The sequence below is a fragment of the Bos mutus genome, chromosome 3 (assembly GCF_027580195.1).
Source record: "Bos mutus isolate GX-2022 chromosome 3, NWIPB_WYAK_1.1, whole genome shotgun sequence".
In the NCBI taxonomy this organism is placed as follows: domain Eukaryota; kingdom Metazoa; phylum Chordata; class Mammalia; order Artiodactyla; family Bovidae; genus Bos; species Bos mutus.
The window spans coordinates 91,264,958-91,282,980 of record NC_091619.1 but is presented as its reverse complement, the minus strand read 5'-3'; the positions used below and the strand labels follow the sequence as shown (position 1 = coordinate 91,282,980).

Genomic DNA, 18,023 nt, shown 5'->3' with positions numbered 1-18,023 from the left:
CCTTTAAATAATGTTATGACTGTTCACTGTAGTATGTTACATGAATCTTACAAAGTGTTTTTTTGGTTGCCTCTTCCTAGAAGCACATTTTACTATACATGTTATAAGCCCCTCCTCAGTGGGGCTTTTTGTCTTAAATAGTCAATATTTTTAAATTTTAATTAAAAATTTTATTTATAGCTGCACTGGGTCTTCATTGCTGCACATGAGCTTTCTGTAGTTGCAGAGAACGGGGGCTACTCTAGTATGTGGGCTTCTCATTGCAGTGACTTCCCTTGTTGCAGAGCATGGACTCTAGAGCCCAGGTTCAGTAGTTGCGGTGCATGGGCCCAGTTACCCCAAGGCACGTGGAATCCTTCCAGACCAGGGATCAAACCCCTGTTCCCTGCATTGGCAGGCAAATTCTCAGCCATTGGACCATCAGGAAAGTCCCTCATGAATTATTTTTTGAACGAATTCTTAAAAAAGGAACCCTTATATTTTTTTCCATATGTTTATCATTTTCAGTGCTCCTTATTCCTGTATTATTGATCCAGAATTTCCTTTAGGATTATTTTCCTTCTGCCTGGAAAATCTGCCTTACCACTTCATATAGTACTGATTTGCTGGTGATATATTCTCTCAATGTCTGTGAGTTCTACTAGGTCTTTATTTACCTTTTTTTTGAAAGATATATTTGCTGAGTACAGAACTCTCTGTCAGCTTTACTTTATCTTGGTTCACTGTCTTTTTGGCTTTCACTGTTTTCAATTTAAAGTCTGTTATCATTCTTATTTTTTGTTCCCCTATACTTAATGTATATTTTACTTTGGTTACTTTTAGTATTTTTCTTTCTCACTGGTTTCAAACAGTTTTATTATGATGTACCTTGGTGTAGTTTTATCATGTTTTGTGTTATTGGGGTTTGTTGAGGCTCTTGGCTATATGAGTTATAGTTTTCATCAGATTTGAAAATTTTTCATCCATTATGGCTTAAACTATTTTTTTCTGACTTTTGTCTCTCTCCATTGTCTCTTTTCCTGACTCCAGTTACAATATCTCTAAACTTCTTGATTGTTGTTCCACAATTCACTGATCTTGTTCATTTTTTTTAAGTTTTTTTTCCTCCTCGTGTTTTAATTTGTTACTTGCTCAGGTTTGCTAATCTGTGCTGCATTGTTTAGTCTGTTAATTTCATTGAGTTTACTTTTCAGACAATATATATTTTAGCTCTAAAAAAATTTCGACTCTTTTTTATATCTTCCATATTTTTCTTTGTCATGTTCATGCTTTTTTACCTTGAACAAATGGAGTATGTTTATAGTAATGTTGCAGGAAGAGGGACCTCTTCCAGGGCCCAAGAGTGGGCTCTTGTCTAACACTTGGAAATGAATTATCTGAGGAGACACACGTGTTGACAAAGCAATATGACTTTATGGGGAAGGGGCACCCAGGTAGAGAGTAGTAGGGTAAAGGAACCCAGGAGAATTGCTCAGCAAAACTTTCAGTCTCAAGTTTTATGGTGATGGGATTAGTTTCTGGGTTGTCTTTGGTCAATCCTTCTTTGATTGGCCAAAGACTCAGTCTTTCTTGGTGGTGCACACATTGCTCAGCCAAGATGGATGCCAGTGAAAAGGATTCTGGGAGGTGGTCAGACACCTTTTGACTTTTCCCAAACTCTTCCGGTTAATGGTGGCTTATTAGTTCTGTGTTCCTTATCAGGACCTCCTGTTGTAAAATAACTCACACAAATGATTACTATGGTGCCTGGCCAGAGTGGGTGGTTTCAGTCAGTGTGCTTCCCCTAACAGTAATTGTTTTAGTGGAGTTTATTTATAGTAATTGTTTAACACTAAAACAATTCTGTCATCTGTATCATTTCTATTGATTGATTAATCCATTCTTTACAGGTTGTAGTCTTCATTTCATTGCATGCCTCATAACTTGTGATTGAATGTTAGACATTATGAATTTTGCTTTGTTGGGTGTTAACGGAATTTTTGTATTCCATTAACTATTTAGGAGTTTGTTCTGGGATAGTTGTTTTTTAGAAGTGGTTTGATCCCTTTGAGATTTGCTTCTGTGTTTTGGTAGGCAGAATCCAGAACAGTCCTTATTATTCCAAGGCTGAACGGAAGCTGCTATTCAAACAGTAACCTCAGGATTCCATTGATGCTTTTTGTGTTAGGAGATCTTTCCATTGTGGTTTTGAGAATAAAACTATTCCTGGCCCTACGGGAACATTGGGAATTATTGTGCCTGCTCCTTTTCAGTGACTCTTTCCCTGGTCTTATTAGTTTCCTCATATTCATGTGTTGATTCACTAAAGACTCAAGGGGAGCTCTCCAGATTTTCAGAGAGCTCTCCCTCTCTTCTCTGTGAGTTCTTTCAGAGATCCCTGTACTAAGCTTTATGTTGTCCATTGTTTGAAAACAGTCACTTTGTATATTTTGCTAAAGTTTTTAAATGTTTAAGATAGAAGGGTAAATCTGGTTTCTGTAGTCCATCATGGCTAAAAGCAGAAGTGTATATAATTGTTTTCATTAACATCCCTTTCAACATAGATATTATTTTCCATATTTAAAAAAATTTTTTAGACTTCTTTTGACAGAAAAACTTTCCACTGATGGAAATCCAAACATAATTTTATATACTTATTTTAAAGATTTCTGTGTTCACAGATTCCACGGGACCCATTTATCAACTGATTTTATCTTTATCCTTTGGATTGGCAAGTTGCTTATCATATCTAACTAACTAATTCTCCTTGCATAAGCCTATTCTTTCTTAATATTATTTTTTATATTTATTCATTTGTTTGGCTGCACCGGGTCTTAGACCCTGCACACAGGATCTTTGATCTTCATTATGATGTGTGGGCTCTTTTCGTTAAGGCATGTGGGGTTTAGTTCCCCGACTAGGGGTTGTTGACTGAAAAGATGCACAATATGAGAGTTTTGAGTTAAGTTTTATTTGGGACAAAATCAGGACTGCAGTCCAGGAGCGGGTACCTCAGATAGCTCTGAGAGACTGCTCCAAAGAGGCAGTCGGACAAGGTCAATATATGATTTTGGTGAAGTGGGAGTTCAGTGCAGTCAAGCGCTTGCTTTACAAAAGGTTTTCTGCTGGTCAGAAGGAGCTGATGTCACCCTGAAGGGATTTAGTGCTTTTCTACACATGAAGAGATGCAAAGACTGGGATCATCTGAAAAGATCTAACTATATAAACATCTGTTCTACCAGATTCTCTGGAGCACAGAGTGCCTCACTCCACCCTGAGCTCACTCTAGGGGAAGTGCTAAAGGTCGACAGATGCAGCAGCACAGGCTCAACCTCCACAGAGACAGATGGCAAATGCCTTTGTTTTGTTGTTCAGTTGCTGGCAAATGCTTTTGGCAAGTGCCAGTTTGTAGTTGACAGGATGAAAGTTGGCTCCCCTGCATTGGGAGTGTGGAGTCTTAGCCACTAGACCACCAGAGAAGTCCCTCTTAATCTTTTTTTTTTTTTTTTGAGTTTTTTTGAATTGGAGAATTGGGAACATCCCCTGGAGACGGGCATGGCAACCCAGTCCAGTATTCTTGCCTGGAGAAGTCCATGGACAGAGGAGCCTGGCAGGCTATAGTCCATGAGGTCACAAAGAGTTGGACATGACTGAACAACTAACACACACACATAGTTGATTATAATGTTTTGCCAATTGCTGCTGTACAGCAAAGTGACTCAATTATGCACATATATACACTCTACTTTTTGTTCTCTTCCGTTATGATTGATCACTGGATATTGAATGTAGTTCTCTCTGCCATACATTAGGATCTTGTTGTAAACGTAACGTCTACCAACCCCAAACTCGAAGTCCACCCCTCTCCCTCCTCCTGGCCTTTGGCAACCACAAGTCTATCCTCTAGTTCTTTGAATCTGTTTCTGTTTTGTAGATAGGCTCATTGCACCATATTTTTGACTCCACATATAAGTGGAATCATAGTATTTTTCTTTTCTTTCTGATTTACCTCAGTTGGTATGATATTCTGTAGTTACATCGATGTTGCTGCTGCAAATAGCGTTATTTCACACATTTTTGTGGCTGAGTAGTGTTCCATTGTACATACGTACCACATCTTCTTCATTCATTCATCTTTTGATGGACATGAGGTTGTGTCCATGTTTTCTCTATTTTGAACAATGCTGCTATGAACATAGTAGTGCATGTATCTGTTTGAATTATAGTTTTGTCTGGGTATATTCCCAGTAGTGGAATTGCTGGATTATATCGTAGTTCTGTTTATAGTTTTCTGAGACACCTCCATAGTGTTTTTCATAGTGGCTGTACCAACTTACATCTTCACCAACAGGGGATAGATATGAGGGTACCCTTTTCTTCACAGCCTCTTCAGAATTTGTTATTTTTAGACTTCTTAATGATGGCCATTCTGACAAGTGTAAGGTGGTACCTCATTGTAGTTTTGATTTGCATTTCTCTAATAATTAATGGTTTTTAGAAAAGGCAGAGGAACCAGAGATCCAGTTGCCAACATCCGCTGGATCATGGAAAAAGCAAGAAAGTTCCAGAAAAACATCTATTGCTGCTTTATTGACTATGCCAAAGCCTTTGACTGTGTGGATCACAATAAACTGTGGAAAATTCTGAAAGAGATGGGAATACCAGACCACCTGACTTGCCTCTTGAGAAATCTGTATGCAGGTCAGGAAGCAACAGTTAGAACTGGACATGGAACAACAGACTGGTTCCAAATAGGAAAAGGAGTCTGTCAAGGCTATATATTGTCACCCTGCTTATTTAACTTATATGCAGAGTACATCATGAGAAATGCTGGGCTGGAAGAAGCACAAGCTGGAATCAAGTTTGCCGGGAGAAATATCAATAACCTTAGATATGCAGATGACACCACCCTTATGGCAGAAAGTGAAGAGGAACTAAAGAGCCTCTTGATGAAAGTGAAAGAGGAGAGTGAAAAAGTTGGCTTAAACCTCAACATTCAGAAAATGAAGATCATGGCATCTGGTCCCATCATTCCATGGGAAATAGATGGGGAAACAGTGGAAACAGTGTCAGACTTTATTTTTTGGGGCTCCAAAATCACTGCAGATGGTGACTGCAGCCATGAAATTAAAAGACGCTTACTCCTTGAAAGGAAAGTTATGACCAACCTAGATAGCATATTCCAAAACAGAGACATTACTTTGCCAATAGAGGTCTGTCTAGTCAAGGTTTTGGTTTTTCCAGTGGTCATGTATGGATGTGAGGGTTGGACTGTGAAGAAAGCTGAGCGCAGAAGAATTGATGCTTTTGAACTGTGGTGTTGGAGAAGACTCTTGAGAGTCCCTTGGACTGCAAGGAGATCCAACCAGTCCATTCTAAAGGAGATCAGTCCTGGATGTTCTATGGAAGGAATGATGCTAAAGCTGAAACTCCAGTACTTTGGCCACCTCATGCAAAGAGTTGACTCATTGGAAAAGACTGATGCTGGGAGGGATTGGGGGCAGCAGGAGAAGGGGAGAGAAGATGAGATGGCTGGATGGCATCACCGACTCGATGGACGTGAGTTTGAGTGAACTCTGGGAGTTGGTGATGGACAGGGAGGCCTGGCGTGCTGCAAATCATGGGGTTGCAAAGAGTTGGACACGACTGAGTGACTGAACGGAACTGAACTGAACTGAAGAGCATTATTATTTACATTTTAATCATTTTCATCCTCATTACTTTCTATTCCCTCTTCCTTCAAATATGAATGCTAGATGAGCCGGGAATTTATCTGTTTTGTTTATTGTTTTATCCCCAGAACATTTAGCAGTTATTTGCACATAATGGGATTCTTTATACATGTTTCTTTTTTTTTTTTTACTTAAAAATTATTTATTTTTAATTGAATGACTGATTTTAGTCATACTGTCACTTTTTGGCTTACTCTACACTTCTAATTAACAAACATCTTAAACACTGTAATAGTTGAAAGAGATACGTATCATGTCGAGTACTTATGAAAAAATTTTTTTCTTCTCTCTTAGATTCAAAATAAGGTTAATCCAATTGATAAACATGTTGAAGTCATGGTCAATAAGTATGGATTATCTCCCAGCCCAGTTGCTCCTCAGATGTTTGGGAATGCTGGAAAAGAGCACATGGAAAAATATGGTATGTTAAAAAAATTTAAGGCTTATTTTTAGTTATATACACATATTTATTAAGGAACTGTAGAGGATGCCAGTTTGTATAAAATATGAAATGGTTTTTCAATTAAGTTGAAATAGCCTTTGTTGAATTCAGTTGTATTTATACAAATGACATCATATTGGAAATACCTTGGATGTTCCAAAACAAGACACTGAAGTAGGAAAAATAACATAAATCTTCAACCATGGAGTATAAATTGAGGCTTATCAGTTTTGAGTACAGTATTCTCAGTACTTGAATCCATCAGGAGTCCATCGTCATTTGTCAATCCATAGTGTTTTATTTTAAATTTAATTAAATTAATTTATTTATTTTTGGCTACACAGTGTCTTCTTTGCTGCATGGGCTTTTTCTTGTTTTGGCAAGTAGGAGCTACTCTCTAGTTCAGTGCACAGGGTTCGTACTGAGATGGCTTCTCCTGTTTTGTGAAGCATGGGTTCTGGGGCATGTGAATCTTCAGTAGTTGTGGCACATGGGTTTACCTGCCCCGTGCCATGTGGACTCTGCCCAGACCAGGGATTGAGCCCATGTCCTCTGCATTGGTAGGCGAATTTTTAACCACTGAAGTACCAGGGAAGTCACATAATGTTTTGGGAGAATGAAATTGCGTAGTTGATTTTTATTTTGTAGGTGAGCATCCTAGCTTTTTGACTGATGATCAGTGATTGATCTGCATTAGCCAGTTAGTTAAAGCATGGGGTAGTGCAGAAAGAGTTTTTTTTTTTTTTTTTTCCTTTAATTTTTATTATATGACCCTGTGTTCTGTGAGATGAGAAAGAAAACAGTTATGCTTGAAAGTACAACATTCCTATTCTTTGCAGGAGAAATACCATAGGTTTGATAACCAAGATCAAGTAATCAGAAACGAAAGAAATCTTCAAGGAAGATGGTAGGATGGCATAGAGGAGACTGATAGTTTGGGGCCATGGGAATTTTCTTCCTTGTAGCTATTTGTTACCATTTTAAATTCTGTTCATTCCAGTCTGGCTTCCCCTCTTTCTCAATGCTACCACTGATCACCACATTGCCATAGGAAGTAAATACTGCTCAATACTGTTTTAATAGACCTCAGCACCATTAGTCCCTTTTGATCACTTCTTTCTTAAAACATTTTTCTCTTGGCATTTGTAACACCTCATTCTTCTGATTTTCCTTACCTCTTTGGCTATTCCTTGTCCATTTCCTTTTGAATTAAATAATTTATTTAAAATATTTAGCTCTTACTGTATTGCAGGCATTGTTCTAGGCACTGAAATATACAAGTACTGTTGTTCGATTGCTCAGTTGTGTCTGATACTTTGCAACTCCGTGGACTGCAGCACGCCAGGCTTGCCTGTCCTTCACTATCTCTTGGAGTTTGCTCAAACTCATGTCCATTGAGTCGATGATGCCATCCCACCATCTTGTCCTCTGTTCCCTTCTTCTCCTTTTGCCCTCAGTTTTTCCTAGCATCAGGGTCTTTTCTCATGAATTGGCACTTTGCATCAGGTGGCCAAAGTATTGGAGCTTCAGCTTCAGCATCAGTCCTTTCAATGAATATTTAGGCTTGATTACCTTTAGGATTGACTGGTTTGATCGTGCTGTCTAAAGGATTCTCAAGAGTCTTCTCCAGCACCACAGTTCAAAAGCATCAATTCTTCAACGCTCAGCTTTCTTTATGGTCCCACTCTCACATCTGTACCTGAATACTGGAAAAACCATAGCTTTGAATTTGTGGACCTTTTTGGCAAAGCAGTGCCTCTGCTTTTTAATACACTAGGTTCTTCATAGCTTTTCTTCCAAGGAGCAATTGTCTTTTAATTTCATGGCTGCAGTCACCATCCACAGTGATTTTGGAGTCCAAGAAAATAAAGCCTGTCACTGCTTCTACTTTTTCCCCATCTATTTGCCGTGAAGTGATGGGACTGGATGCCATGATTTTTGTTTTTTGAACATTGAATTTTAAGTTAACTTCATCACTCTCTCTTACCTTCATCAAAAGGCTCTTGAATTCCTCTTCACTTTCTGTCATTAAGGTGGTGTTATCTGCATATCTGAGGTTTTTTATATTTCTCCTAGCAATCTTGATTCCAGCTTGTGCTTCATCCAGCCCCTCATTTAGCATGACGTACTCTGCAAGTAAGTTAAATAGGCAGGGTGACAGTATAGAGCCTTGATGTACTCCTTTCCCAGTTTTGAACCAATCTGTTGTTCCATGTCCAGTTCTAACTGTTGCTTCTTGACCTGCGTACAGATTTTTGAGGAGACGGGTAAGGTGTTTTGGTATTCCCATATCTTTAAGAATTTTCCACAGTTTTTTCTGATCCATACAGTCAAAGGCTTTAGTGTAGTCAGTGAAGCATAAGTAGATGTTTTTCTGGAATTCGCTTGCTTTTCTCATAATCCAGCAGATGTTGGCAATTTGATCTCTGGTTCCTCTGCCTTTTCTAAATCCAACTTCTACGTCTGGAAGTTTTCAGTTCACGTACAGGTGAAGCCTAGCTTTAGGGATTTTGAGCATTACCTTGCTAGTGTGTGGAATGAGTGTAATTTTGGTTTAGTTTGAACGTTCTTTGGCATTGCCCTTTTTTAGGACTGGAATGAAATTGATCTTATCCAGTTCTGTGGCCATTGCTGAGTTTTCCAAATTTGATGGCAATGAGTGCAGCATTTTTGCAGCATCATCTTTAGGATATGAAATAGCTCAGCTGGAATTCCATCCCCTCCACTGGCTTTGTTCATAGTTTGGCTTCCTAAGGCCTACTTGACTTCACACTCTATGGTATCTGGCTCTAGGTGAGTGACCACACCACTGTGGTTATCCAGGTCATTAACACCTTTTTTTTTAATGCAGTTCCTGTATATAATCTTGTCACCTCTTCTTAATCTCTTCTGCTTCTATTAGGTCCTTATCATTTCTGTCCTTTATTGTGCCCATCTTTGCATGAAATAGTCCCTTGGTATCTCTAATTTTCTTGAAGAGATCTCTAGTCTTTCCCATTCTATTGTTTTCTTCTATTTCTTTGCATTGTTCACTTAAGAAGGCTTTCTATCTCTCCTTGCTATTCTTTGGAATATCAGTATTCCAATATCTGCAAATATCCAATGTCTGCATATCAATTAACTATTGCTGTGTAACAAACTACTCCCAAATTCAGTTTTTATTAAACAATGATTATTATCAAAGTTTACAAGTTTGTAGATTGACTGGGAAACAGTGGATCTACGGAGAAGGAAATGGCAACCCATTCCAGTATTCTTGCTTGGAGAATCCCATGGACGGAGGCGCCTGGTGGGCTACAGTCCATGGGGTCGATAAGAGTCGGACACGACTGAGCGACTTCACTTTCACTTTTCATTTTCATGCATTGAAGAAGGAAATGGCAACCCACTCCAGTGTTCTTGCCTGGAGAATCCTAGGGACCAGGGAGCCTGGTGGGCTGCCGTCTATGGAATTGCACAGAGTTGGACATGACTGAAGTGACTTAGCAGCAGCAGCAGCAGTGGATCTAAGTCATGCTCAGCTCTTTTTGTCTGGGTTGATCATATGAGTGTAGATTGGGTGTCCGTTTTACTCCTGTTTGGCTGGGTGTCTCATCCTCTTCTTGGGACCAGCGGGCCACCTCTGGCATGTCCTTTTCATAGTCACAGCAGAAGCAGAAGAGAGTAATCTGCAATATGCAAGGTATTTTGAGACTTGACCAAAGCAAGTCATATGAAAAACTTGGAATCAAGGGATAGGGAAATATACTCTACTTTTTTAAAGGTAGGAATCTGCAAAGTCAGATCATAAAGGGAAAAAGAATTAGGGATATCAATGAAGTCATTCTCAAGCAACAAATAAGCAGAGGAGATGTGTGGTATTTGCTTAAATTTCTAGTAGGGGGAGACAGTAGCATATGAACAAAATAAAGATAATTTCAAATAATGATTAGTAGCTGTGAAGAAAATAAAACAAGGTAATGCATTTGTTGGGGGGGGGCTAGGATAGTCAATGATGGAGTGTTTACCTGTATATCCAGTTTTCACCTTCACATCTCTGCTTGTGTGTGTAACAGATGTCTCAAATTTCACATGTTTATGTGCAGACTCAAAGAGTCAAGGAATCATGGTGGTGACTGAACCCAGCATTTTTTAAAAATATGAAATTTGTTGTTGTGTAGTATAACTCAAGTCAGAGAAATGCACGCAACATAAATATACAGCTTAGTGAATTCTCCCAAAGCCCATATCTGTAACCTAATTTACCTCCCAGGTCAAAAATAGAATGCTAACACCTAAGAATCCTCTCTGTAGAAAATTTTTATCTTAAAAATTTTGTGGCTTTCGTTTTTATTGTAAAAACTTGTTTGGTCCTCCTGTCTACAAATTACACCTGCAAAATCTCTTTGAGTCCTTTCTGAGATGGCTGAGGGGCAACCTTCTTAAACTCCTAAGCAGTCCTTTGAGAGGAATTGTGAGGCACAGCTCTTTTCTCTTTAGAGAGCTTTTTTTCTGTATGAAAAGTATTCTGAGGCATCGTCTTTGTTTTTTTCTGAGTCTTAAAAGATTTGTCACAACCTGGGCTTCATTTTTGGACCGTGTTTTTCTGGCAGTGCACTGGCTTTGATCTTTGCTCAAAGACTATTTGTTAATTTTAGCATCTTTTACCACTTTGAGAGTCTGAGAATTTTTAAAACTATGAAGTCCTGGATTGTTTTTATTTAATAGTCCTTTCTGCAATATAGCATTATAGAATTTTACTATAAGCAGCAAGAATCAGTCATGTGGCAGTTTCAATATTTTGTTTATTATCTAGTTTCTACATAACTTTTGGTAATAGTAGTATTATAATTTCTGCTTCTATTGTAACAGGGGTCTCCTTTTCCTCAGTTTTCAGGAAGATTTTGTTCTTTTGTAAACTGTCATCTGCAGCATCCTCAGTTTCTTTGGTTTCTTCGAGGCACTTCAGTTTTTTTCACTAGCAATGTTCCAAACTTTGGAATTAGAATGGTTCCAAAGCCATTCACATGTTTTATATTTTTGTTCAGTATAACTCCATTTCCACTGTATTAGTCTGCTTGGGCTGATATAGAAAATATCATAGACTGGGTAGCTCAAACAAGGAAATTTATTTCTCATAGTTCTAGAGGCTGGGAAGTATAAAATCAAAATGTATGATAGGGTTTATATCATACTAAAGCCTCTTTTCTTAGGTCATAGGTGACCTCCACCTCACTGTGTATTCACATGACCTGTTCTTTTGTGTGGGTGCAGAGACAGAGGGAGAGAGAAAATTCTCTGTGTTCTTTTTTTAAGGATTCTTATAAGAGCACTAATCCTGTCTGGAGAGTCTCACCCTCATGACCTCATATACCATAATTATTATACCTCTGCAAATACCCATCTCCAAATACCATCACATTGGTTGTTAGGACATCTGCAAATGAATTCTGAGGGGACACAGTTAAGTCTATAGCATTCAGGTACCAAAATATGTGTTAATATTATAAATTACTGTGTTACAGTGAGACTGTTTAAAAACCATTTCTTGTTTTAATTCCTGCTGTCTAGTCTTCCCATATGTAAGCTCACTGGCCTTTCAGTGTGTTCAATAAGCCAAACTTATTCCTTGTACCACAGTCTTATATTTTCTTTGGCTACAGTGCTCTTTATTCTTTTAAGGTCAACTCTTTTTGCTGTTTAGGTCTTTAAAAAAAAACCTCTTATATCTACAACACTTTACAGAAGTATTTCTGCTTGGATGTCTGATAGATCTTTCAAATTTAATAGGTCTGAAACTGAAATACTAATTGTCTCCTTGAACTTCCACCTTCCCCATTGTTTCCTCCTGAAGTTTCTCCTATCCAGAAAATGATAACTCTGTCTTTCTAGGACCTATGACCCGCCTTTTCATTTTTCTTGTACTCAATATTCAATATATCAGCAAACCTTTTTACTCATTTCTCAGAATATCTATAAATATGAGAAATAGAAATATTTCTCTACATTTCCCCCACTTCTGTAGTGCAGACTATCATAATTTCTCACCTGGAGTATAGGAGTCTCTTAAATGGATTTTCTGCTTCTGCACATGCATCTGTACAGTCAATTTTTTCTTTTTTCCAGATCAGTGCTTTTCAAATATAAACTAGATCATTTCATTCCTCTGCTCAAAACTCTATTGTGTTCTTACCACACTCAGATTGAAACCTTCAGGTCTTTTTATGGCCTACAAACTTCTATATGTTCTGACCTTCAACCCTCATTTTCTCTTTGACTTCATTTCCTACCATTTTTTTTCTTTCACCTCTCTGCTCCAGCCTCAAACACAGTAAGCACATTGCTGCTTCATTCAGGGCCTTAGCCTTGCTATTTCAACTTCTGAAACACTCTAAGATATCAGTGCTAACTTTCTTACTTCCGTCAGGTCTTTGCTCAAATGTCATCTTCTGCTTTCTTTCATCACCCTCATTCCCAGAATTGCCTATCCTCTGTCTTCTGCTTTAACATTTTCTATAGCACTTATAAAAATCTGGCTATATGTATTTTCTTATTTCTTGAATGTCTCTTCCAACCAGAATTGAAGTCCACAGTTCAGTCAGTTCAGTCGCTCAGTCTTGTTCGACTTTTTGCAGCCCATGGACTGCAGCACGCCAAGCTTCCCTGTCCATCAACAACACCTGGAGCTTGCTCAAACTCATGTCCATCGAGTTGGTGATGCCACTCAACCATCTCATCCTCTGTTGTCCCCTTCTCCTCCTGCGTTCAATCTTCCCCAGCCTCAGGGTCTTTTCCAGAGAGCAAGCTCTTCACATCAGCTGGCCAAAGTATTGGAGCTTCAGCTTCAGCATCAGTCCATCCAATGAATATTCAGGACTGTTTTCCTTTGTGATTGACTGGTTTGATCTCCTTGCAGTCCAAGGGCCTCTTCTCCAACAACATAGTTCAAAAGCATCAATTATTCGGTTCTCAGCTTTCTTTATGGTCCAACTCTCACGTCCATACATGACTACTGGAAAAACTATAGATTTGACTAGACAGACCTTTGTTGGCAAAGTAATGTTTCTGCTTTTTAATATGCTGTTTAGATTTGTCATAGCTTTTCTTCCAAGGAGCAAGCGTCTTTTAATTTCATGGCTGCAGTCACCATCTGCAGTGATTTTGGAGCCCAAGAAAATAAAGTCTCTCATTGTTTCCATTGTTTTCCCATCTATTTGCCATGAAGTGATGGGACTGGATGTCATGATCTTCATTTTTTGAATGTTGGGTTTTAAGCCAGCTTTTTCACTCTTCTCTTTCACTTTCATCAAGAGGCTCTTTTGTTCCTCTTTGCTTTCTGCCATAAGGGTGGTGTCATCTGCATTTCTGAGGTTATTAATATTTCTCCCGGCAATCTTGATTCCAGCTTGTGCTTCATCCAGCTCAGCATTTCGCATGATGTACTCTGCATATAAGTTAAACAAGCAAGGTGACAGTGTACAACCTTGATGTACTCCTTGCCCAATTTGGAGCCAGTGTGTTGTTCCATGTCCAGTTCTAACTGTTGCTTCTTGACCTGCTTACAAATTCCTCAAGAGGCAGGTCAGGTGGTCTGGTATTCCCATCTCTTGAAGAATTTTCCGGTCTGTTGTGATCCACACAGTCAAAGGCTTTTGTGTAGTCAGTAAAGCAGAAGTAGATGTTTTTCTGGAACTCTGTTGCTTTTTCTACGATGTAACGGATGTTGGCAATTTGATCTCTGGTTCCTCTGCCTTTTGTAAATCCAGCTTGAACACCTGAAAGTTCTCGGTTTACATACTATTGAAGCCTCTCTTAGAGAATTTTGTGCATTACTTTGCTAGCATGTGAGATGAGTGCAATTGTGCAGTACTTTGAACATTCTTTGGCATTGCCTTATTGGGATTGGAATGAAAACTGACCTTTTTGAGTCCTGTGGCCACTGCTGAGTTTTCCAAATTTGCTGGCATATTGAGTGCAGCACTTTCACAGCATCGTCTTTTAGGATTTGAAATAGCTCAACTGGAATTCCATCACCTCCACTAGCTTTGTTCATAGTGATGTTTCTTAAGGCCCACTTGACTTCACATTCCAGGATGTCTGGCTCTAGGTAAGTTATCACACTATTGTGGTTATCTGGGTCATGAAGATCTTTCTTGTATAGTTCTTCTGTGTATTCTTGCTACTTCTTAATACCTTCTGCTTCTGTTAGGTCCTTACTGTTTCTGTCCTTTATTGTGCCCATCTTTGCATGAAATGTGCCCTTGGTATCTCTAATTTTCTTGAAGAGATCTCTAGTCTTTCCCATTCTATTATTTTCCTCTATTTCTTTTTATTGATCACTGAGAAATGCTTTCTTATCTCTCCTTGCTGTTCTTTGGAACTCTGCATTCAGATAGGTATATCTTTCCTCTTCTCCTTTGCCTTTAGCTTCTCTTCGTTTGTCAACTCTTTGTAAGGGCTCACTGATTTTTGTTTGTTTTATTCCCTGCTCTTTGACTGTTACTTAGAAGAGTGCCTGGCATAGAACAGGTATTCTGTAATTAATTAATCTTAGAGGCCCTTTTCTTCATCATTTCTAATTAAAGTGGATCCCTCCTGTTATTATTTTTAATAGATAGTTTCCTATTGCTTTCCTTCATAGCACTTAGCTCTATTTATATTCATGTATTTATTGTATGTAGTTTTACTTGTTTAGTTTTTGTGTTCCTTATTTCTCTTATAAACTTGTTTGAAAGTAGAAATTATGTTTATTTTGTTTACCTTCAATCCATGCAGCCTAGCAACAGTGGTTGGCATGTAATCTGGCCAGAAAAAAGGGTTTTTCCCCTCTTTTTTTCTACAGTCTCTAGGATATTTAAATGTTCAGTAACTGTTTTTTTTAATGAATGAATGAATACATTTCCATACCCATATTATCTCATTCAATTCTCACAACAATCCATTGTAGGAAATGTTATTATTGTACTATTATAATTGTACTATTAGTACAATTGTTATAATTGTACTATTAAGTACAATTCTGGCTTCAGGATCTCATATATATATTTAATATATATCTCATATATATATATTATATATTTTTTTTTTTTTCTCTTTCATGGTTTCCTTCCTTCCTTTCTTTCTCTCTCTCTCCCCCCTTTGTTTCTTCCTTCGTTTGTCTTTGTTTCTTCCTTCCTTCCTTTCTTTCTTTAAATGGTGTTGAGAAAGTGTCCTTTAATTCTTTCAAAAGATTACACCACCTTGGATCTCCTGTACTTTTCTCACCCTTCCCTATAGTCATGATTTGATTTATTGCAACATTTTTTTCACTTTTTGCAGCAACATTTCAACATTTTTCTACAAGTGTTTCACTCTTAGGGGGAGTCTTTCTCTTCTGGGTGGTAGTTTCAGAGCAATTGTAAGCCTACCACTAACTCCCCACTCCTCTCCTCTGCAGTGTTTTCAGACTGCCCTTCTTCCCTAGAGGCATCCTGTGGACATGAGATCTGTTACTGTGGAAGTTACTGGCAGATATTTGGTTACTTTTCTTTTCACCTTTATCTTTTTTTCCCACTTATAGGTAATTTGAAGTTTTGTGTTTTCTTTTGTCTAGTTATGCTGAGGGTATGACTTTGTGCAGTTTTATTTGTTCTTCTTGTTTATTGGTATTGTTTTTGAGGATACAGAGATTTTGGCCACTTCCATTGCCCTCAGCTAGCTGGAAATCCTGTGTCTGGTGCGTTTTCAATCTTTTCTAAAGTTTTACATTAGTCATAGTAGTTGGACAGTTTTTTCTAGCCTAAAATTTGAAGTATAAATGTACGAAATGTTATTCTTCATCCAGTAGATTTCTAGTGAATTGTAGAATTTCATTGAGTTTCAAGTTGTCACTTGAAATTGCCATTTTTGAATGTGTCCTAGAAATGAATAGGTAAGAATGTTTGTAGTAGCTTACATTCTGCCATAGAGTCAGGAGATTTTTGTGGCTTCAAAGTTTGATTCCAGGAGATTGAGATCTTCTTATACCATGCATATTCTTAAAACAACCAAAAATGTGAATTGGCAGTTCAGAATCAGGAGTCAGCAAGCCCTCTATCTGTGTCCTGGCTTCATAAATACATGGTAAGGGATTGGCCGAATATTTTTCAAAGGGTTGCTACCTTGTATAGATTAATTTGATCCCATAGTAAGAAAACAAGAAGGAAAGACATAATATCTACTGAATATCTCCATTTTAGACACTATACCAGGTGCTTTTATATAGTTTATCTGCCCTTCTTCCTATAAATCCGTGTATGAATTGCTTATAAATCTTCTAATGGATGATAGTAAAGCATTTGTACTTCCTGTGATAAGAAACTTGCCACAGACACTACTCATTCCATTTTTCTGGGTGATTCTAATTGTTACAGTGCCCTTTTTCATGTTGAATTCAAATCTCTCTCCCTATAGTTTCTGTCTTCTGAGACTCATATTAATAGAACAAGCCTCTTTCACCTTATTGCCTGTCAAATATCTGAAGCCAGACAGACCTTGTTCCTTTAACTGTTTCTCATTATGTTACTGAAATGCACATCCATGTGCCTGATGCACAGAGAGGCCAAACAAGTCTGAAATTTTAGAGTTTGGAACAGAGAAAGGTTTATGGAGGAGATGCAAGAAGGGTGGCTCATGCCTTAAAACCCCAAAAGCTTTCATCAAATCTCTTTTATAGGAAAGATGAGGAGGGGTGTGGTTAGTTATCGTAAACTTCTTGGGGCCACGTCCTTTGTTCTAGAAGTCAGGTCATAGTCAGGTAATGAAGTTCCTGTAAATCTCTACCAGCAAATGTTATTTTTTTCTTCTAATAAGAACGGGCAAGGTCCCAAGGGCCAGTTTCGCCCTCTGAAGTCCTAGTCCTGGCTAAGAGGAGGAGGTAGACCTCAGTTGGTCCCCAGACCCTGCCCAGCTGTCATCACTGAGGGAGCCAGGCACCCAACCCAACTGGCCCTGAGGCTCCTCACGTCTCCCAAATGGGGAGGAGGAAGTGGGTAGGGACAGGTCCCACAGACTGTGACCCAGGCAGACTGCCATTGCTATTAGGTCTCAGAGACAGGAATGGGGGAGAGGTTCACTGCTGCTTCAAGGCCTGGCCCTGCCAGTGTGTGATCTTGGGGAGGGTTCTAGAGCCTTGCAGGACATAGCCCCTACCTGTTCCCTGGGCCCTCCAGCTCATCCACTGGTCCAAGGCCAGGTGAGCTAGAAGGCCCCTGGAAGAAGACCGGGATTTGCCTTTTAATTCACTCTACACCTGATGACCACCACTCCAATGGGCTCATTGACAGTTGGCTGTTTATGGGAGGGGCCCACTAATGATATTGCAGTAACCTTTGCCTCCTAATGACTGCATGCTAATGTCTGCACTTGTCTGGGTTCTATTACAATTGTTTCATTACCCATCATGACCAGACTAATTCCTGTACTGTGATCGCATGTAAGCTTTTCTGGTAATCTCATCACACTGGTGATTCACATTGAGTTTATAGTGGAACAGACCCTCAGAGCTTTTCTCATGGCTGCTGCTCCTTTTCTTAGGCAGTTTTGGGTATTCAAGAATAGAACTGGGCATTTAATTAATTATATTCTGAGCCATCTCATTGATAAATCTCTTCAAGTCTATTTGAATCCAACATTGTAGCAGTCTCTCCCAGTTTCAGATTTGATGAGCATAACTTTAATTTTCTAATCCAATTTTTAGAAATATTACCCAGAGCATGGCTGAAGTTAGAGATTAGTAGTAGAGACTTTTCTCTAAGTTACTACATTGATCAGTGCCTTTCATTGATCAGCGATTCTGTGTTCTGTTGGCTCTTAAAATCCTCTTATGATGTGGTCAGTTAAGTTGGAAAATGCTTCATACTTTAACTCCCTTT

At 38.7% G+C, this 18,023-nt stretch overlaps 1 protein-coding gene across 3 annotated transcripts in view; it reads left to right on the top strand.

The window, feature by feature from the left end:
- SCP2 (sterol carrier protein 2) overlaps positions 1 to 18,023 on the top strand; it is a 118,720-nt gene that overhangs the window by 22,363 nt on the left and 78,334 nt on the right. For all 3 annotated transcript variants that reach the window (XM_070368040.1, XM_070368039.1, XM_070368038.1), the window contains one exon: positions 6,006 to 6,132. In XM_070368040.1, coding sequence (XP_070224141.1) covers positions 6,006 to 6,132 — 127 coding nt within the window. The remainder of the gene's footprint in view (positions 1 to 6,005; positions 6,133 to 18,023) is intronic.